This window comes from Bison bison, unplaced genomic scaffold, assembly GCF_000754665.1.
Source record: "Bison bison bison isolate TAMUID 2011002044 unplaced genomic scaffold, Bison_UMD1.0 scf7180017864371, whole genome shotgun sequence".
NCBI lineage: Eukaryota > Metazoa > Chordata > Mammalia > Artiodactyla > Bovidae > Bison > Bison bison.
The window spans coordinates 842591-866167 of record NW_011494943.1 but is presented as its reverse complement, the minus strand read 5'-3'; the positions used below and the strand labels follow the sequence as shown (position 1 = coordinate 866167).

Genomic DNA, 23577 nt, shown 5'->3' with positions numbered 1-23577 from the left:
AGTTCCAGGATGTCTGGCTCTAGGTGAATGATCACACCATCGTGATTATCTTGATCATGAAGATCTTTTTTGTACAGTTCTTCTGTGTATTCTTGCCACCTCTTCTTAGTATCTTCTGCTTCTGTTAGGTCCATACCATTTCTGTCCTTTATCGAGCCCATCTTTGCATGAAATGTTCCCTTGGTATCTCTAATTTCTTTGAAGAGATCTCTAGTCATTCCTATTCTGTTGTTTTCCTCTATTTTTCTTTGCACTGATCACTGAGGAAGGCTTTCTTATCTCTTCTTGCTATTCTTTGGAACTCTGCATTCAGATGCTTATATCTTTCCTTTTCTCCTTTGCTTTTCGCTTCTCTTCTTTTCACAGCTATTTGTAAGGCCTCCCCAGGCAGCCATTTTGCTTTTTTGCATTTCTTTTCCATAGGGATGGTCTTGATTCCTGTCTCCTGTACAATGTCATGAACCTCTGTCCACAGTTCATCAAGCACTCTATCTATCAGATCTAGTCCCTTAAATCTATTTCTTACTTCCACTGTATAATCATAAGGGATTTGATTTAGGTCATACCTGAATGGTCTAGTGGTTTTCCCTACTTTCTTCAATTTAAGTCTGAATTTGGCAATAAGGAGCTCATGATCTGAGCCACAGTCAGCTCCCGGTCTTGTTTTTGCTGACTGTATAGAGCTTCTCCATCTTTGGCTGCAAAGAATATAATCAACCTGATTTTGGTGTTGACCATCTGGTGATGTCCATGTGTAGGGTCTTCTCTTATGTTGTTGGAAGAGGGTGTTTGCTATGACCAGTGTGTTCTCTTGGCAAAATTCTATTAGCCTTTGCCCTGCTTCATTCTGTATTCCAAGGCCAAATTTGCCTGTTACTCCAGGTGTTTCTTGACTTCCTACTTTTGCATTCCAGTCCCCTATAATGAAAAGGACATCTTTTTTGGGTGTTAGTTCACTCACTCAGTTGTGTCCAACTCTGCGACCCCTTGGACTGCAGCACACCAGGCCTCCCTGTCCATCACCAACTCCCGGAGTTTATTCAAACTCATGTCCATTGAGTCAATGAGGCCATCCAACCATCTCATCCTGTGTCATCCCCTTCTCCTCCCGCCTTCAAACTTTCCCAGCATCAGGGTCTCTTCAAATGTTCAGAGCCCCTGGCAAATACCATTCGACTTTGCTTCTCTGAATTTACACTTCATTCATGTAAGTGGAATCAGACAGGGTTCCTCACTGTAACTGGCTCTTCTGCCCTAGTATAATAACTCCGAAGTTCACCCATGTTGTAACATGTGTCAGAATTCCCTTCTTTTTTAAGGCTCAGTATTACATACTACCGGAGAAGGCAATGGCGCCCCACTCCAGTACTCCTGCCTGGGAAATCGCATGGATGGAGGAGTCTGATAGGCTGCCATCTATGGTGTCAGAGTCGGACATGACTGAAGCGACTCAGCAGCAGCAGCAGCATTACACACCACATTGTTTGTGCACTCATCCACTGGCGGACTCCTGGGTGCTTCCGTCTTCTGACTGCTGCAAATCATGGTGCTATGCACACGTGTGTGGGCCCTGTTCTCAGGTATTCGGGGTATATCCCAGAAGTGGGGGTTCTGGCTGCTATGGTTATTTTAACTTTCTTGACGAACTGCCAGTGATGTTCAACTACAGCTAAACTATTTTACATTCCCACCCACAGTGCACAAGGGCTCCAGTGTCTCCACGTCCTTGCCAAACATGTAGTTGTTTGCTCATTTGTTTTGCAGTAGACATCCTAATAGATGTAAGGTTTTGATTTGCATTTCCAGAATGATTAGTGATCATTTCTTTGCAGAAATGTCTGTTCAAGTCCTCTGCTCATTTTTCAATCAGGTTGTTTTTATTGTTGTTGAGTTGTGAGACTTCTTACATATTCGGGATACCAGTCGCCTTTTCAGACAGGTCATTTGTAAATACTTTCTCCCATTCCATGGGCTGCCCTTTCACTCTGCTGACTGTCTGTTGATGCACAGAAGTTTTTAAGTTTGAGGTAGTCCAACTTATCTAGGGCCTTGGGGTTGCTGGCTGCGCTTTGGTACACATCCAATAAATCAATGCCGACTCCACTCTCACGAAGCTTCCTTCGTATTTTCCTCTAAGAGTTTTGCGGTCTTAGATTGTACCTTTAGGTATTTGATCCACTTTGCACTAGATTTTGTATGTGAAATGGAAGAGTCCATCTGCGTTCTATTGCACATGGATGTCCAGTTTTGCCGCATCGTTTGTTGACAAGACTGTCCTTTTCCTGCCAAACGGTCCTGGCATCCTTGTCAGCATCACGTGCCCATGTGTGCACAGGCGTGTTTCTGGGCTCTCCATCCCAATCTGTCCACATGGCTGTCTTTACGCCTGTGCCGCACTGTTTCCTCTTTTAATTTTATCCGATCATTTATTTGTCCATTCATTCATATATTCCTTCAGCAAATAACTGAGTGAGCAACTGTGTTCCACGGTATAGTGACAGGTCTTAGGAATCCAACTTCGAACAGGGTAGAATGCACCCCTCAAGGAGCTTTGTGAAGAGGAACCACAGGCTGATATCAGAAAACACTACACCCCTTTATAGTTTGGATAAGATCATTCTCAGTCTTTGTATCATCTTCATAAAACATGGAATCGTAAGAAGAAAAACACTTTATTGATTGCTACACAATACCTAAGAGTGGTGGCTTCTACACCACTATTGCTGGCAAACTCTGGTGCCTCCTTTACCAAATTCGGGCAGAGTGTTTCAAGTGTCGAGGGGATGCTCACGTTCACACTAGTGTCCGTCCTTTGTGGGCCGCCCTGGTGGCTCAGTGGTAAAGAATCTGCTGCCTGCAATGCAGGAGATACAGGTTCGAGCCCTGGGTCGGGAAGATTCACTGGAGAAGGAAGCAGCAACCCACTCCGGTACTCATGCCTGGAGAATCCCATCAACAGAGGAGCCTGGCAGGTGGCACACAATGCAGTCACAAAGACTCAGACACGACTCAGCGACTAAAGCAACAACTGTCCTTTGTACAGAGCTCGGCACGGGCACATCTCCTCTGTGCTCCAACAAGTACCTAATACCAAGTATGCCTGCAATGTCCAAAGGCAGTGTGCGCACACACACACTTTTGGCGCTCACTCTCCGAGTGATTATAGCGTTTCAGTGTAGCTAGGCAACAAACTTTTAATTAAAAAACCGCTAGTTATTTTTATTTAAAATGCAAAAAAAAAAAAAAGTTCTTTCATTACAAAAGACAAAGCTGGCCACAGATCTAGCCTCCCACGTTTCCCAGCACAAACACTGGACGTGAACTTTGCCACCGTGTCCAGGTCGTGCTGCCCTCCGTGCGTCTCAGACCTGCATTGGCACTGACCGTCCTGCACAGCGGCCTGCACGCCTGGGCTGGGGACTCCATCCTCGCTAGACCTCAAATCATACTGACGGGAAAGGAGCCTAAGAGCACGGCTGTAGCACTTCTGATGGCTTTTCTCAACTCTAGCAATTCATACAGCCACTTCCATCCTCTTTTTCTTTTCCACACCTCTTCAGTCTGTATCGGGAGCTGCAAGCTCCTAACAGAGCAGGTAAGATTAAAACCGCATATGGTGCAGAAAGCTCACTTTATCCTTCGGAGAAAGCACCACTCTGTTTTGATGACTGTGACCATGTGGTAAGTCTTGAAATTAGAAAATGCTAAATCCCAGCTTCTTCTTTTCCAAAACTGTTTTTGCTATTCAGTGTCACTTGAGATTCCATATAAATTTTAGGAAGAATTTTCTTTTTTCTGGGAAAAAAAAAAAAGCCACTGGAATTTTGATAGGGACTGAGTTATATCACTTTGGGTCATACTGTGCATCTTAACAATATTAATTCCTCCAACCCATGAACACAGGATGTCTTTCCGTTTACTGCGGTGTCTTTTTAAATTTCTTGCAACGGTATCTTGTAGTTTTTTTTTTTTTTTTATACAAGTCTTTCCCCTCCTTGGTTAAGTTTATTCCTAATTATTTTATCCTTTTTGATACTATAGCAAATGAAACTTTTTTAAAATTTCCTTTTCTGACTGTTCACTGTTAATGTATAAAAATGCAACTGATTCTTCTGTGTTGGTTTTATTAGTTTTCCATTGAGTTTTCTGTATCCAAGACCACACCATCTGTGAACAGAGATTCATTTCTTCTTTTCAATTTTGATGACTTTTCTTTCTTTTTCTTGCCTAATTGCTCTGGCTAGTACTTCCGGTACTATGTCAAATGGCAGTGATAAGAGTGGGCGTCCCTGTTTTATTAGTGCTCTTAAAGGCAAAGCTTTGCTTTCACCATTAAGTATGCTATTATCTGTGGGCTTTTCATATATGGCCTTTATTATTTTGAGGTAGTTTGCTTCCATTTCTAGTTTGTATTTTTATCATGAGAGGCTGTTAAATTTTGTCACATCTTCTTCTGCATCAATTTCTGAGATGATCGTGTGGCTATTTTCCATCATTCTATATTATAATGAGGGTTCCATTTGTCAAATTCTCCTTGCATTCTAGGACTACATCCCACTTTGTCGTGGTGTGTAATTCTTTTAATGTGCTGTTGAATTGTTTCCTAGTACTTTTCTGAGGAATTTTTTCTTCACTGCTCACCAGGAATACCAGCCTGTCATTTTCTTTTCTCGTGTGTCTTTGTGTGGCGTTGGCACCACAGTAATGCTGGCCTCACACCATAAGCCTAGGAGTACCCTCTTCTCTTAAGGAGAAGGGGTGCTGAGTCTTCTTTGAACGTTTGATAGAATTAACCAGAGGATAAGACAGTGAGATAGCATCACTGACTTGAGCAAACTCTGGGGACGGTGAAGGACAGGCAGCCTGGCACTGTAGCCCGTGAGGTCGCAAAGACTCAGACACGACTCAGCACAACAACAGGACTCATCAGTGAAGCTGTCTGGTCCTGGGCTTTTCCCTGGTGGGAGGTTTCGAAGACAGCTTCAGTCTCCTTGATTCCATGCACTACAGTCCATGGGGTTGGAAAAGATCAGACACGACTCAGCGAATTTCACTTTCAGTCTCCTTACTAATTGTGGGTCTGTTCAGATTTTTTCTTCTTCGTGATTCGGTCTGGGTAGATTGTGTGTTCTTAGAAATTTATCCACTTCATCTAGGTAATCCAATTTGTTGGTTCACAACGGCTTCTTGTACTCATTTATAATTCTTTTTATTTCTGTAAAATTGGTGCTAATGTCCCTTCTTTCATGTCAGATGAGTCTTTTTTTCTAGACAATTCAGCTAAAAGTTTCTCACTTTTGTTAATTAAAAAAAAAGATCTTGATTTCCTTGATTTTCTCTAATGCTTTTTCCAATATCTATTTTGTTTATTTCTACTCTAATTTTTATCATTTCCTTTCTTCTGCTAGCTTCAGTTTGTTCTTTTTCTAGTTACTTAAGATATAAATTTAGATTGCTGATGTGCAATCTTCCTTCTTTTTTCACATAAGTTTGACAACTATAAATTCCCCACACAGCACTGTTTTTACCACATCCCCTAAGTTTTGGTATGTTGTATTTTCATTTGTCTCAAAATGTTTTCTAACTTTCCAATTGAAATCTCCTTTGCTTGATTAAGAGTTTGTTATTTAATTCCCACATATTTATGAATTTTCCAGTTTTACTACAGATAGTGATTTCTAGTTTCCCTACACACACAGGATTCACAGGAGGCCTACAAAGGTTCTGAGAAAATCATACTAGCAAAATCACTGCTCTTGGACCAGAAAGGACAGAGTAAAAATGAAAAGGGGCCACTGGACCCCCAAATTCTTCTGTCAGGAAGCACACCAAGAGAGCCGCCTAACCGCAGACACTGTTTTTCATGAAAAACAAAGGGTAACTCAGAAGGTGGAATCAAAAGCCTCCTCCTACTTGGAGGAGCCAAGAGACACAGAATATCATATCCAGGTTTTGAGCTCTAATTAAGGAACTTTCCACATTTGCCCAACTGGGCTTCAGAATTTCTATGGACTCCTTTGTACCTCCTTTTTAGAAACGTCTATAGTGATTATTGTATGTTGGGTGTGTGGGAAGCAGGTAACTATTGGAATAGACATTTCTCCAAAGAAGATATACAAATGGGCAGTAAGCACATGAAAAAATGCTCAGCATCATTAGTCATTAGGGAAATGTCAATCAAAACCATAATGAGATAGATACCACTATATGCTCATTAAAATGATGAAAATCTAAAACAGTGACAATATCAATAGTTTAGAATGTGAAGAAGCTGGAATGCTCATGGGAATGTATGGCACTGCCATTTTAGGAAAGGGTTTGATTCCCTAAAAAAGTTAAAAATAAACTTACCACACAACTCACTGCTAGATATCTACACAAAAGAAATGAAAAACAAATGTCCAAGCAAAAATATGTATATGAAAGTCCATAGTAGCATTTTTCAGAATAGTTAAAAGCTAACAATCCAAATATCTATTAACTAGTGAATGGATAAAGAAATGTGATACACTCATCAATGAAACACCATTCAGGAATAAAAAGGAATGAATTACTGATACAGTCTTCCCAAACTGATCTGCAGACTCAATGCATTCTCAATCAAAATCTCAACAGGGGCGTGTGTATGGGCATTATAAAAACTGGCAAGATAATTCTAAAACTCATATGGGAATACAAAGGACCAAAAAGAACCAAGGAAGTCTCAAAGAAGAGGAAAGCTGGAGTACATGCACTCCTCTGTGAAAAATCAAGACTCATTTTCAAGCTGCAGTAACTAAGGGGTGAAGCATCAGTACACAGACAGACGAAGAGGCCAAGGGAGGGGACGGGGTCCAGAAACCCAAACAAGCAAGACTTCCTGGCTTACAGTAATGGTATCAACCACAGCAGTCGGGAAAGAACAGCTTTTCTAACTGTTAATGGATCAAATGGCCATCAACTATCCACAGGAGGGGTGGGGGGATGACTCCTACCTCACTTTATACATAAAACCCAGCTCCATAAGTAGCACAATCCCAAGGGTTAAATAAGGCAGCTTCTAGAAGGTAACAAGGCAAACATTCCCATGATCTTGGAACAGGCAAGGCAAAAAATCTTAAACAGCACACAAAAAAACACAAACAATCCCAGATGACTGACTAAAAATAATTTACATTATAATTGAATATTGTCAACAGAACAAATCAATGAAAGTGGGAGAAGATATCTGCCGTATGTGTATCCAAGAATTTGTTGATGAATACATAAAGAGTTGTGACAAATCTATGGAGAAAAGACTGACGAACCATTTTTATTACAATGTGGACAGAGACAAATTGAGCTTCGCAAAAGAAGATATCCAAATGGATATCAAGCATAGAAAATATCAATATTATATCAAGCACAGAAAAGCCCAATATCATCAGTAATGAGGGAAGATGCAAATGAAAACCCACACTCACTGTACTAGAATTTAGGCTAAAGCTGGAGACGCTGACAAACCAAGAACTGGTGAGGATGTGAGACAGACTTTTAAACCCTCCTGGTGGCAGAGTAAACTGCACAGACATCGTGTGAAACTCTCTGGCAGTATCTGCCGCACTTACACCTCCAGGTAAATACAGTGTGCTTACGGGCACCAGAAGACGCAGGAAAGAATGCTCACGGGGTTATCCGTAACCGCCAAAAACTGGAAAAACTCCCAAACACCCAATAACGGGCAAAATGGATATAAAAATGTGACGCATTCACACAGTATTAAAGTAAAATAACCCAGTGCTAAATGCAGCAACATGGACCAATCTCACAACACAATGTCAAGCAAAAGAAGCCAGAAAAAAGTGAGAACACTGTATGATGTGAAAACTAATCTGTGGTCATATACTGCAGAACAGCGAACAGCTCTGGGGGATGATATATCACTGGGAAAGAGAGCACGCTTTCTGGAGCGCTGGCAACGGTCTCTGTCTTGACCTGGAAGAGGACACACAGATGCAGCCACTCCGTAAAGCTGCATCAAGCGTCACACTGCAGATCTGTGAGTCCTGATGTCATGTTATACACCGACTTTAAAAGTTTCCTACAAAACAAAGAATGAACTACAGCTGTGTTTATTAACATGAATGAATCTGAAAAATACAAGAGAAGGAAGCGACCTTCAAAATAATACATACAGTAGGGTTTCACTTACATGCAGTTTAAAAAAGAAGCAAAGAAATACTTAACACAAAATACAGGACACTGGTCTTTCAGGAGATGGGAAGCAGAGGCACCAAGACAAAGGGCGGCAGAAGGTTTCCGGGATGCGGCAAAGTGCTGCTTCCCGGCCGGGTCAAACGTACAGGGATGTTTATTTTATAATGGTCTTTAAATGCATTTTCATATAGTTTTTACATACATGCTATGTTTCACAGTTGTAAAACACTTTAAGACTAATACAACTACTGTATTATAAATCAGAAAACTAAAATGAGAACTTTAGGTTTCGTGTCTTTGCATTCATCTAAGTAGCAATTAATACTGTTGTATACCACCTGCAGAAGTCTTCTTACCGTATTGCTAACATCAATGAAACATACAAATAACTAGCAACAACTAATACTACAGTAAAGTATGAAATAACACTGAAAATAAGAAATGAAAATACTTTACAAGGATCCACAACATATTTATTTTAATATTTCAAAGGGAACTTTATTAGGAATAAAAAGAAAAACTATATTTTAAAAAGTGATAAGCCTGACAAAACTAAAAACTGACCAGAGATTCATAAACTTTTTAAGACTTCATATTTTTCCCATTTACTACTTTAGAATAACACATTTGACTTTTAACTTAAAAATAGAAACCATCTTTAGAAGTCAACACATTTAAATCCATGTTTATTAATATATCTCTGGTTTAACAGTACCAACATTCCAGAAAGTATTTTAATTCCCTTTAAATTGTTACACAATACACGTATAAGCTTACTGTCATCCTTTTCTGCTTAAAAGAACATCAAAAGTAAACTGTTCAATATTATGATCTCACAAAAAGAAACTTGTGAAATAAAAAGATACTTATTACAAAGCCCCACTCATCAAAAATGTTTAAAAAAGAAGGAGTGACTAAATTTGTCAAAAACCTGACTCAATGAAAAAAAATTTAAAAAGCCTAAAAGAAATGCCAGGTCATTATCTTCAGAGCCGCATCTCAGCTACAAACTGTTGCTGCTTGGCCTTGTCTTGGTAAATACCTAAGAAGGATATTTAATTAGCACATCACTGTTGAAAACTAGCGAACAGTTAAGTGGTCCCACGAGTGTGTGAAACGCACTGCTGGATTGAGGGTCCTAAGAAAGAGGTTCTGCTCCTCCTTGGTGAGGCAGTCTTACTCCCACAGCTCAAGGTTAAACGTCCAGCTGACAAACGTCCATTCTAGCAAAAAGACCAAAGCAGTCAGATCTGTTCCACACTAAATGTTCTCTCCAAACAAAAGGATGAAAAAGGCTGATCCTTCTTTCAGTAAATTAAGGGAATTGATCAATCTTTCTTTCTCCCAAACAGACCAGTTGGGGAGGCTCCTCTGAAACCTTAGGCTGACCAACTGAGACCAACCACTGACCACAAGTGATCCTCACCAATGAGGGGAGACACCTGCCCAGAACAGTCTCCCCTGGGCGGAGATGGCTGAGAGGTGCCAACCCCCAATGCCCCCTCCCTACCCGCCTTACCACCCCCCAGAGAGCAGCTCCCCGTCTGCCAGGAAAACCAGGTCTCGACCTCCAAGCCCCACACGCTCTCTGAGTTAATTAAAGCCGAACATTCCATTCCTGGGGGATACACTGGCCACCCTTCGTGTGCTTGCCAGCCACGTGTGGACGGTGGCTGCTACGCTGGCCGAAGCAGCCGCAGACGCGTCACACTCCAGGACTCACTACCGCACCGCGGCAGGACACCCATGATGCACACAGATAAGAACACGCGTGAGGCACCGCTGCAGACAGATCTCTGCCTCATCAACAGGGCGATTCTCAACTAAAAGGAACGCACTGCTGTGAATAATACTGAAGGATGTTGTACCATATGTAACCCTAACCACCCCAGCCAGTGGACACAAACAAGCCCAAGGAAGGGAATGATCAGCTCCCCCATAAATTCATCCAGCAACTCAGAAGCAGGGGCCATTTACAGGTCAGTGTCATTTACATATAAAAATGGTGCTGAACAAATTAAGAAGAGTCTGTCTATTATGTTGTGTGAATATACAGACTAAAAATTAACTCAATATTTTTAAAGCGAACATGTTTTTTCACATGGGTCAACATATTCAATTGGAAGCACAAGCACATTTTCGTTACTTGATCGCCATCTGCTGGCAACGTGTTTAAACTGCAGCTGCAAGCGAAGGGCTGGCTGTCCTGGGAGGCACTTGGAAAGGGCACAGAGCCTCGGCTTTTCGCCACAATCATTACTGGAAAACCACATGTTAAAGAGGATCATTGTAAAGCAAATCATATTTTCCATACGGGCAGGACTATAATTAGATTCTTCATTCCAGACTAAAACCTGGCATGAAATAACCCATGGAAAGATCTCATTAAAGCAAGATGCAGAAATTAGAGTCCTCTATCCCCATTTGAGGAGGGCATGGCAACCCACCCCAGTATTCTTGCCTGAAGAACCCCATGGACAGAGAAGCCTGGTGGGCTACAGTCCATGGGGTCACAAAGAGCTGGACATGACTGAAGTGACTTAGCACGCAATCTCATTTAAAACAGGATAATTATTCCCCAAGTCCTTTCTTAAGGAATGTATATGCTATTTAAAGGACATGACATGAATTAAAAGATACAAGTTTTATTTATACAAAGTCAACCTAAATCTAATATGGTAAAAGTAAATCATGTGTGCAGTCATCAGTCATATCCTACTCTTTGCTACCCCGTGGACCATACACACCCCCTCCCGCCATGTTCCTCTGTCCACGGGACTCTCCAGGCAAGAATACTGGAGTGGGTTGTCATTTCCTCCTCCAGGGGATCTTCCCGACCTAAGAATCGAACCCACATCTCTTACATCTCCTGCACTGGCATCTTACATCTTCACCACTAGCGCCACCTGGGAAGTAATAATTCTGCTTGCACGTTCCTAGAATTTGTAAGCATTCTGGATCGTGATTCTTTATAAAGTGGCATCTAAAGAAATCTGAACTACAAATGCCTTCTTTTTCAACAACAAAGTCCTCCAAAATGACCAGAACTGTCTTTCTTCCATGTGAAGCAGCGTTTAAAGGCTGGGGTTTATTCGACATTACTCTCTGCTCTCTCCTAACTCATAACTTTTAACCAAAGTTTCAAGTTAAAAATAATGTGGCATTAAATCATTCTTTTTCATCTTTCTTCACCCCATCTTATCACTTTGGTGATAAGCTACCAGACCACATCATACTTGGTTGAAAACTCATAAAAATAATTACCAGCCATTACAAAGAAGCTTCAAAACATCTTCCACAGAACTGTAGGATAAGAATACAACCCAGTCTGTCTTTGGAATAATGCACACCAAGAAATACATGGAGATGACAAGAACTGAAGCCTGGTCCTACACAGGCAGCTTCTAACACCTGGTGTGGGGAAATATTTAAAACCAGGGCCAGCCACACTGTGTTCCCTCTGTTCTGGAAAAGGGGACTTGCTGAGTTGTCCAAATAAAGATTGCTTCAAAGCTTCTTTTATTTTCACTTTATTTATTTCTAATTTCTTTGGCTGTGCTGCGTGGCTTATGGGATTTTCATTCTTGGACCAGGGTTTGAACCCAGGCCCTGGCATGATGAGTCCTAACCACTGGACCACTAAGGAACTCTCAAAAGCCTCTTCTAAAATACTATTCCCTCTCTTTATTCTGAGAATGTGCAGGATTCACACTTACAATCAGAACCCTTCTGCACAGCCATTAATTTCCTTTTCTCAGGAACACAAAACGACTTTTAAATTGAAAATAATTAATGACCAATGGATTTAAGACAATACTTCTGGGAAGATTAGATCATGAGAGCAGCAGCAGAAGAACCAAACTAACAAGCAAGCCCACGTGAAGGACCCCTGCACCCTCAAAGGTGGGGAGCGGCGGGCCCCATGTCAAAGGCGCCAGGCGGGGCTCCCCCACCCTCGCTGCTCTGAGGTCAGCACTGCCACCTCCCTCTCACAAAGGGTGACACCGGGTTCGGAGAAAGGCAGGAACGTGCCTGAGGACGTGTGGTTGCCAAGTGTCAGAAGTGGTATCTGAACAGAGGCAAACTGCCTCGTTTCACTCAACCCAGAAATGACCACGAGCGAAGGCACAGTCGCCCGAGACTGCTAACGAAGCGCAAGGCAGGAAAAAGGGTTAAAGTGAAGTTTCTGTATTTGCTGCAAAAAGTACTCGTGCCTGCATGGTCTACCAGAAAGAACACAGGGTCTGGAATCATAAGACCTAGATTCCAATCCTGCATCCGTCACTGGGGAGTCTATTGACCTTACTGAAGCAGTAACCTCCTCAATAAATACAAAGGACAACGGTGTCAACCTCACAGGATTCTAGAGGACAAAGTCAGGTAACTTACGAAAGATTTCTAGAATAGTATTGGCGTACAGTAGGTGCTGCATAAATGTACAACTTGCCTCACTTGCTTCCTGTTTTAACAAACTAGAAATATAAGTGTAACCCACAAACACTATCTATTGGGAAAACTTCATCCTTCTGTTTAAATCTGTGTATTTGCTATGCTGGTTAGATTCATCAGTGTGCATCACTAATCTAAATAGTGTGTATGGCTGAGTATTTTAATGAGAGAGTATTTTGGAAAGCAACTTGACACTCCCTATCAAAAAATAAGTGTGGTTATTAAAAATAACAGACACATGTATAAAAAAAGTTTTTAACTTTTCACACCAGATTACCCCACTCCCTAAACGTAAAACAGCTTCACACACGGCACCCAGAAATATTCCACACACGTGTGCACAGACACATCCACATGTCCTTTAAGAGACAGGCACACACAGACGGAAGCTTACCACACTTTTACGTACTTTTTTGAACTTCACACACCTGAGACATCGCTCCATACTGGCCCAGGCATTTTTCTGTACCACTGCACAAGATGTAGAACCTACTAATCCCACCAACAGCTCATTATATGTTTCACTGTTCCTGGCCACAGAGTCAATAACAGCCCAAGTACACACAGATTCATCATGATACATGTACCAGGATGTCAATAGGACATACTTTGTAATACCAAAGCATCACCAGCAACAGAGACAGATTAGTTACAGCAAATCTACACTACGGATTATCATCTGTGTTCAAAAAGATGACACAGGTCACGTGACACAGGATTAAAACACAGTTAAGTGACAAAAGAACTTACACGCAGCACGAGCAGAGTGACAATCTTCAGTCACACATCTGTGGGCACGCGTGTGCATGGGGTGATTCACACCAAGTACTGACGCCCGCTACTCTCACGGCGAAGTGGAGCGAGAACACGTTTTACTCCTCACAGTCCTACACTGAGATTTTTACAAGAATGCACCACGTATGACTGCACAATCTTCTAAGATGAGGGTAAAAAGTATTAGTCATCTCCTGCTGCATGACTGACTACCACCAACAGAGCACTCTGAACACCACCCAGGCTCCTCCCAGTTTCCGTGGGTCAGCAGTGCGGGCGCGGCCACGCCGGACCCTCTGCGCAGGGCCGCACGAGGCTGCGCTCGGGGTCTGCCCAGGGCCGGGTCCCCACCTGGACGGAGGAACCCACCTTGCCTGCGGTCACGGCTGTCAGTAGCTTCACCTTCTTCGGGCCATAGACTCAGGGCAGCCCGCTCCTCAGCAGCAAGGGAGACAGCATGCCCCTAGAGCGGGTCTGCACGCAGGGCAGTCTCCAACACCGCCAGGAACTGCCTCAGCCCGTCCCCTCAGCCATATTCTACTGGTGAGACACCACTCACAGGTCCGGCCCACACTCAAGGAGAAGGGACCGTACAAGGCTGTCACCACCCAGAGCAGGATCCTGGGGCCGCCTGAAGGTCCACAGACACCGAGGGCCTTTACCGTCACTCAGTGCTAAGCGCCTGAAAGATGACCAGGAAGGAATTCACATGGATGTAACTCACAGCCGTCCAGCTAAATGAAATTACCCAGACTGTACAGGGGAGAGATCCAAGTCTCCAGTCCCACTAGTAACATTTTGTAAAATCATGCTCCAAACTCAAATATAACCCAGATATTTCACTGTCAATAAAAGAATCAGATATTTGATATAAAAATATAATAAAAGATCTCTAATAATATTGCAATGCAATTTGGAAAGTGGTTTTTCTAAAATAAACTAAGGGTAATAATATAATCTTAAACCAAGAACTATGGAAAAGGAAAGCAAAGAATAAAGCCAGGACAGGACTAGTCATACGTTGAAACTGAAGTGAAATGCTCAGGTTACTAGCGTGCAGTGCGTATTTGAGGAGAAAAGCATGAGAATCAGCCTGATGGCGCCAAACCTCACCACACGTGTAATGCGCCTAGGACGCGGCCACGTGACGCGCGCTGCAGGAGAATAAAGGCGCGGAGACGCCCACCTCTACTGAACAGGAGTCCTGGCAGAGGCTTCAGAAGGCCTCTGCGTCTGTAATAGTATGGAAAGGCCAGGACACAACCAGCAGAATCTAAAGTGCCATGAGAAGTACTTCACATACAAAAAGGCCTAAGTAAAGCAGGATTTTATAAAGTGATCAAAAAAGAAACACTAAGGGGGAAAATCTTTTAAGATTAAAGAGGTTCTTCAAAGGACAAGTTGAAGTGGTTGTAAAATTTATGAGGCAGCATTAAACTTCAGTTCTAAGTAACAATAAATTATTCACTATAAAAACATACATGTGTCACATATTATAAGCCTCGTAAACTTTTTAAAACAATTTCGTGCAGAACTGATGAGATGTATTAGGTCAACATGAGCAGATTCTAACTTTTTCATTAGCACAGTATGACCACTCAGAGCAAAGGGTCAACTCTGGAAAGGAAATATGAAGACAGACCATCAGTAGCTTCTACCACTGCTTATGAGCTGACCAAACACATTATGTATTTGGCCTTAAATTAAGTGTACAGCCTTTAGGTAAAGTAAAAGTTAGTTTTATTTTTAAGTGCCTTTATGTATGTAAAATTACAAATATCTATTAAGTAATATACATGCAAATTAAAAATTGTAAACAGATTGAGTTAAAAGCATGTAAGGAAAGATACTGTTATTTGGCCTTGCTGCTGCTGCTGCTGCTGCTAAGTCGCTTCAGTCGTGTCCGACTCTGTGCAACCCCAGAGACGGCAGCCCACCAGGCTCCCCCGTCCCTGGGATTCTCCAGGCAAGAACACTGGAGTGGGTTGCCATTTCCTTCTCCAATGCATGGAAGTGAAAAGTGAAAGCGAAGTCGCTCAGTCATGTCCAACTCTTCGCGACCCCATGGACTGCAGCCTACGGGGCTCCTCCGCCCATGGGATTTTCCAGGCAAGAGTACTGGAGAGGGGTGCCATTGCCTTCTCCATATTTGGCCTTAGCCTTAGTGAAATTCTAACGCTTGACTAGAAAGACAGTTGTCTTTTCCAGTTCCTTCATTTTCTTTTACAACTTCATCAGAAATAAGAAGGCTAGGAAACAAACAGGCATCTCTAGCCTATATCCATACATCTCTTAACTTCTAAAATTTATCCCTGCTTCAAGTTTTTCTAAATAATTTTTAAAATATATCCTCGTGGCCTATTCTCTCTGCCCCAACATATCTGTCTGAAAGAGGCTTTGCACAGGTGAAATTCAACAGGAGCCCTGGCAGAGAGGCTTCAGAAGGCCTCTGCGTCTGTAATAATATGGAAAGGCCAGGACACAACCAGCAGAATCTAAAGCGCCATGAGAAATACTTCACATACAAAAAGGCCTAAGTAAAGCAGGGTTTTATAAAGTGTGGCCTAACCACCCACTCCCAGACTCCTGCGCACACTCACCAAAGACTAAGACTCGGGCACGTGCCCTCAGTGCCTGCCCAGGGCACGGCGAACCTGCAAACAGAAACACAGTGCCTGAGCTGTGAAGCTGCAGATCCAGCCCGAGGACAGGGGAGTGCCTGTGCACTTGTGAGCGCAGCAGAGACGCACAGAGCACGCGTGCGCTGACAAGGCCCCACACAGACCTGGGCTGTCAGTGAGGCTCCTCTGAAGGGCTGAGTACGAATGGAGGACTGTCTGCTGTTTCCATTAATTACTTATTTTATAACCAATAACGAAAGCCTCAAACTCAAGTACTTTTCATTGAAATGTTATTTTATTATAAGTGAGCGACAAAGAGAAATGTTACTTGTTAAAACCATAGAGATTTTACTATGGTTTCATCGCCCAGAAAAGTTACTGAGTAATATTTGAAGAATATTATCACCATATTTCCTCCAAGTTGATCCTCTGTTCTGAGAGACAAAAGTCCTATTCACCTGGATTCCCTGGAGGCCACAGGTGCACCTCCTGTCCTGAACCCTAGGCTTCCTAGGAAAGCATCTGCCATGGGCTCATCTGCTCCTTCCTTTTTATGCTTCTGACACGTGTCCTAGTTATATCGCCTCTTCCTGTTCTGCCTCTCCATATTAACTTATTTCCCCTTTCTAATAAAAAAAACTTCACAGGGACTGGATCTCTTGCTTTACGTTCATCTGTTCTTTTCCACCATAATATGTGAGGTCTGAAAAACAACCAGACTACATCAACCATGAAGATGTTTCAAATTACTAGTGAGATTTCTGTACCCTTTAAGGAATAAAGCAAAAAAAAAAAAATAGTAGTAGAAAAGAAAGATTACATTGTTAACCTAATCAAATTCCAAAAATTAAGATTACTACGGGAATGGTGAGGAGTGAAGCAGAAGCACGACACGTCAGCTGACGCCATCCAGTACGCCAGCGTCTCAGGGAACAGCGCCAAACGCAGAACTCAGAATGTGATTAAAGTCCAGTTTAAATCTATTCCTCCTAAAGGCCAAAAGCTATATTACAACAATAATTGTTTTATCGTGTACTTAAAATTCAGAAATTCACTTTTATTTGTACTAAAAATCGCATTTAAGCTTATATCTAGTAAGAAAGCACATTTTAATGGGGTTTATGTTTGCATTCATTATTCTATTAAATCCAAACAAATATTGTTTGGTGAGGGGAGAGGAAAGAAATTCAAGCATAAGCTTCAAGATGGATATGGAAGATGTTGTATTTTGTTGAAGTCACTGAAATATTCTCAGTTCATGCTTGTCCCAGAGGAAAACAGAGAACTATGTTACTTACAGACTTTCAGTCACCATTTCCCAAGCAATGGGAAGAGAAATAAATATTTAATAGATATTCAAAAATCACTTAAAAATGTAATATAATCTTCAATATACAATCAATGGAAAAGCAACATTGTCATTTTACCTACATGACATTCCTTCATAGCCCTCAACTTCAGCAAAAACATAAAGTAAACCAACTATTTACCATTTAAAAAAAAAAAAGGAAATATGGACTGTATTAACCAGTACCAAAGAGAATCCAAATGATGAAACGTGCGTGGACTCCCGGGCTTGGGCGTACCTGTGGATGGCGGTCGGCGACTGCACCAAAGAGTGGTCTTCTCCAGAAGACAGCTCCCGGGATTCGCTGAGTCTGCGCTCGCTGCTCCCCAGCTCACCCACCACCCAGTCCGGCAATCCATCCGCGCTGGACCCTTTCGCTTGTGCTGGATTTGGTTCATCAAAATAGATGGACTGATTTTTAAAAATTAGAAAAATTATTCTTTCAAAATGTACTATACATTGAAATGATCAGTTAAGATTTCCATCAAGTTTCAACTTTGATAACAACCTTTCAAATACTCAAGTTTAATTATATAAAAATGCATCATTCAATGAAATACTGAAATACATAAAAATGAATGGCTCACATTTTAGTTATAGCATGTTTAAATTTGATAAATCATAAAATTATATGGCAGACACATATGATAGTTATGATTTATATTACAAAAGGAATATTAGCTTTCTGAAAAGACAATGAAAAGGTCATTTTTGTGCTGTGATCATTACTCTGTGTGCATGCACACACACACACACACACACACAAATCAGTAGGCAGAGAAACCAAAATCAGTAAAAATCAGAAAAAATTTAGAAACCTCTTCATCATTAGTAATAACAGAGTTGAAGACCTAGAATTTAGTTCTGGCTATGCCACGACCTAGCCGAAAAATCCAAGACAGGTCTCTAGGCTTTTATGTTATTATTTTTATTTATAAACTAAAGCCCTTTCCTACGATCCCATACTATGAGTGTGAATGGGAAAACATGATACAGTACACTTGTATTTCAACATCTGAATATATTTCAGAAAATGTTCTATCTTCGGTCATTAAGAAGAAAGACACCAGCCCATTTATTTCTCCTCATGGGAGACAGGCTTCATGACAGATTTCTGAAGAAAACTCTGCATATAAAGTTTGCATTAACTGTAATCCTCCCAATCCTACTCAAAAAATTCTCCAGGGGCTGTTTTCTAGGGAAGGGTGACACACGACCCTCTATCCCAAGTCAAACCAGCACAGCTGTTTCTTTTTAATTGAGGAAGTCACTTCAATGCTTAATCAATGATGAAGTCAACTAACTACTACCCCAAAGACTACTGATCTTAAGGAAACACATGGCCATAGTTTAACACATAAAGCAGAATCTCATCTGGCACTCTGCCACGAATAACAGAGATTACTATCTAGGGTGCAGCATGCCTCTTGACGGAACTTTGGTTTAACTGATAAAATAGAGTCAAGTCTTAGAATATACCTCACAGAAGTTTTGCAGGGTTTTCTATTTTTTAATAAATATGTATCTATCAGCGACCACCAACACCTACAGATTTCTCAAGTATCCAAAGACCACATAAACCAAGACCTACTTCACAGTTACGAGGCCCAAGACAGTGAAGACTCAGCCAAGCACAAGGACAAAGCTGACTTTCGATAATGAAATCAAGTACAGAAAGTCACTGCTAAACTCTAACTTATTATTGCCACTTTATTAGATTATAAAAAACATTAGACGTCATTCAGTCCAACCTCTCATACACATTAAGTAAAACATATTCGCTGTTCAGTGGCTAAGCTGTGTCTGACTTTGAGACCCCATGTACTGCAGCACACCAGGCTTCCCTCACATTCACTATTCTGAAGTTTGGTCAAATTCATGTTAACATCCAGAAAGCTTCAGAAGCTAGAATTTACTGACATCTATACATTATTAGTGTAATCCAGTGAAAATTAGTGGGAAATGAAGGCTTGAAAATTAATTTTAATTTTTAAAGAAATAGTGCAGAATACTGTGGTGACTAAATCAATTAAGTGTAGTCCCCTTAGAGCCCAATCTCTAAATTCCATTCAAGGTGGAAAAAACTGAATCAGGGAGCAAAAAAACTGTTTTAGCTAACACCTATCTAGGACTTGTGACTTAACAAATGACCCTAGGGTCCTGTGTGACCGGGCCCTCGGGCGCCCCCGCCTGGGCATGGACAGTAAGGCGCTTGGCACACACACCTACCATGTAGGGAGGCAGGGCCCTCGGGCGCCCCCGCCTGGGCATGGGCAGTAAGGCGCTTGGCGCGCACACACCTACCATGTAGGAAGGCAGGGCTCTGAGGGTCCCTGGCTCCGGGCGCTGCGTGAACGGGCCCTCGAGCACCCCGCGCCGGAGCATGTGCAGCAGGAGCTTGGCGTACAAGTTGCGGTTCTTCCTGCCCGGGATGCCGGTGCCGGTGCCTGAAGGCTCACACAGCTTTCTGATCCAGAGTGCACACCGCTGCCGTTCTAGACACACACAGGGGCTGTTAGGCTGCATTTCTCAGAAAACACATTCCCTTACAGACCCATAAAACATCTGCTCTCGTCCATTGCAGGGGCTAGCAGATCTTTTCTGAAAAGCACCAGACAGCGAACATTTCAGTTTTGCAGGCCCAGGTGATCTTCCACACAACGTCTCAAGTTTGCAAGAAATCCCCTGCACCACACATCCACCGGGGGTCACGGCTGTTTTCTAATCAATCTTCACAGAGAAGGCTGCAGGCGGGATGTGGAAAGGGGCTGCAGTCCGCCTCCCCTGGTCTAGTTGACCTTTATCAGTCGATTAGAGTCCCAGGATTACCATCAGATAAATCTCTGAGACAAAAGTGTTGCCGTAAAATCATCTCTAAAATAATTTTAGTTGTGATGAAAAATCTTTCTATAATTTTAAAACCACGAGAGAGAAAATGCAAACTTAAGCATTTTAAACTCAATCTCTAATTGAATCACAAATGTTTTATTTATTAAAGCTGATGATTTTCAGGGATTTGTGGATGATTTATTCAGGGTTTTCTTTTAACCTCTCTAAAAATATTTGAGGGTTACTGTATTTACATATAATTTTGAAAAATAATTATCCTTTTAAAAACTACCTTAAAAATGTACCACAGTTTAATCCACATAAAATGGCCTATTGACTGCCTCATCTCACCATGACACAGAATTGTTTTCAGGGCTCACCAAGTCTATTTCAACATTAATCTTGCTGTCTAACTCAATTTAAGGATTATATATCTAACACAAATCATAAATCTGCTTTAATCTCTTAGTCTCTAAAGGTCATATTCGCTTATTGTTTTACCTACAAAAATCCCTGGGATTGATTTACCACTTTGCTCATGCTGGATTTATCACTCCAGGTATAAGAGTAGTCTCTAAAGAACTTTGTATTTTTAGTTTTGAAAATTATATAATCACAAAACACTTCTCGAAACACTGGGTGTGAAAGTGAAAGTGGCTCAGTCATGTACGACTCTGCAACCCCGAATACTGGAGTGGGTAGCCTTTCCCTTCTCCAGCGGATCTTCCTGACCCTGGAACTGAAACGGGGTCTCCTGCGCTGCAGGTTGATTCTTTACCAGCCAAGCTACCAGGGAAGCCCCAATTTCAGGTGCACTTTGTGCAAAAAGAAAACAGCAAGTAAAACTGATCAACTTAAACGGCTTTTCAAACTGTGCATTTCTATATGTCCTGGAGCAAACTGAAATCTATTGACATATAATATTCAAATGAACAGAGCTTAGTACAACCATTTGGCTAATGAAGAAATTCATTACTTAAAATAATGGGGGGAAACGAAGTAGAATTTAGCTACAATGAGATTGAAGTTGGATGAATGGTCAGGTCTTGACAGGGATGTGAGTTTCTGAGCTTTCATTACGAATTAATGGCATAAAAAGCACCAGGGATGTACCAATATCCACAATGAGTCACAAACCAAAGACCACAATTAATCCCATTCTAGATGCCCCAAATCCCTTTTTAAAAGATGGAATATGAACACAGTTTGACTTGAAGTACATTTATAATGAGAGATTTTAATATACATTTATCCTAATCAGCAGGTCTAACTCAAGAAGGAAATAATACAGTGAATATCAGAAGAGAACACCAGGTAGAAATACCATTAAATACTAATTCAACTAACTGTGAATGAGCCAGGGGATAGGAAATACTCATTTTAAGAACAGCAGAGAAAGAAAAAAGAGGTTACCATCCATAAAAGCAAGAGAAGAGGCAGAGGAAGACCGAGAAGGGAAGACCGAGCCAAACCCCTGGGCTCGGCGGGCTGCAGGCCGGCCTGCACGGAGGATGACACAGGATGTGGGACTCAAACACTGCAGCCCCTTCCCTGGGGTGAAGGTCTACACGGACTTGGCTCCTCTGTTTGAATGTAAAGTTCACTAGGTATCTCAGAGCTAGAGGGAACCTGGACAAAACTCGGGTAAACACCAGTTTCTTGTCCCCACTCCTAACCCTCCACTCAAAAGCTCCAAAAACACATTTACTTTTACAGCCAGCCTTACGGCTGCCGTCACTTAGAGAAGCTTTCAAGCTCCTCACAGTCTCCTTGACTGCTCTCTGATAAACCTTACATTATCTGAAAATCTCTGACTTGAGACAAAACCTCTCAAAGGTAACAGGTTAGGAACTGCAAACAAGACAGCAACAAGAACTCATTCACACGTGATTTTATTCAGTCAACCAATAAGCAGGGAAGATTAACACTACTTTCTGCTTTAATAAACAAAAGGGTCAGAGACAGGTGGACAGTAAGCTCCTGAAAGGAACCATTTCCATGGGAGGAGGAAAACGTCTCAGCAAAAAACCATTCAGCTAACTTGAAAGATTCATGCACTTTAAGCTTCTGACATGGACGGGTAACATCTTAAGACCTTGCCATGGTTTAATAGGACATCATCATCGCTGAATTTCCATGTTCCCTCGAACAGCTCAGAGTAAACAATCCTTTATAAGATGAAAATTGTTATTAAACAAATTCAGTTTTCTTTCCATATTGGAAGTTCACTGGTTTGGCTAAATAATACAAAGAAAAAAATTAATGCTAAGAACCTAATTTTCAAACATAATCTTACCTGACCTATGGGGCAATTTTAGAACGAAAGGCTTCATATCTACCACAAAGTGATCAAATTCTGCATCCAGCTTCTCCCATTTTTCTTCTTCACTTCCCATTTCCATAATTCAGCCTGTAAAATATTTAAAATTAAAAAGTCTGTATGCCGAAAACTATATAACTGTTGGAAGAGATCAAATAAAATTCATTAGTATTGAACACCCCCAAATTGATCTACAGATATAATGCAGTTCCACTAAAATTCCCAGCAGTATTCCTTACAGATATACACAAGCTGACTCGAAAATTTACATGGAAAGTTAAAGGAATTAGAATAGCAGACATAATTCTGAAAAAGAAGAATAAGTTTGGAAGACTCACTTTACCTGATTTTAAGAAACACTATAAACACTACAAACCTGCTGCTGCTAAGTCGCTTCAGTCGTGTCCGACTCTGTGCGACCCCAGAGACAGCAGCCCACCAGGCTCCCCCGTCCCTGGGATTCTCCAGGCAAGAACACTGGAGTGGGTTGCCATTTCCTTCTCCAATGCATGAAAGTGAAAAGTGAAAGGGAAGTCGCTCAGTCGTGTCCAACCCTCAGCGACCCCATGGACTGCAGCCTCCCAGGCTCCTCCATCCATGGGATTTTCCAGGCAAGACTACTGGAGTGGGGTGCCGTTGACTACAAACCTAGACAGCTTATTAAAAAGCAGAGACATTATTTTGCCAACAAAAGTCCATCTAGTCAAAGCTATGGTTTTTCCAGTAGTCATGTATAGATGTGAGTGTTGGACTATAAAGAAAGCTGAGCACCGAAGAACTGAGGCTTTTTGAACTGTGGTGTTGAAGAAGGCTCTTAAGAGTCCCTTGGACTGCAAGGAGATTCAACCAGTCCATCCTAAAGGAAATCAGTCCTGAATATTCATTGGAAGGACTGATGCTGAAGCTGAAACTCCAATACTTTGGCCACCTGATACAAAGAACTGACTCATTAGAAAAGACCTTGATGCTGGGAAAGATTGAGGGTCGGGGGAGAAGGGGACGACAGAGGATGAGATGGTTGGATGGCATCACCAACTCAATGGACATGAGTTTGAATAAAC

The 23577-nt window shown here is 41.8% G+C and overlaps 1 protein-coding gene across 1 annotated transcript in view; it reads right to left on the bottom strand.

The window, feature by feature from the left end:
• Window positions 1–22936, bottom strand: part of CEP112 (centrosomal protein 112kDa) — a 318653-nt gene extending 295717 nt beyond the window's left edge. Inside the window, 3 exon segments of the mRNA XM_010856057.1 lie at window positions 17606–17778; window positions 19672–19862; window positions 22493–22936. Coding sequence (XP_010854359.1) covers window positions 17606–17778; window positions 19672–19862; window positions 22493–22598 — 470 coding nt within the window. The 5' untranslated portion in view covers window positions 22599–22936.
• Between the last annotated feature and the right edge of the window lie 641 nt (window positions 22937–23577).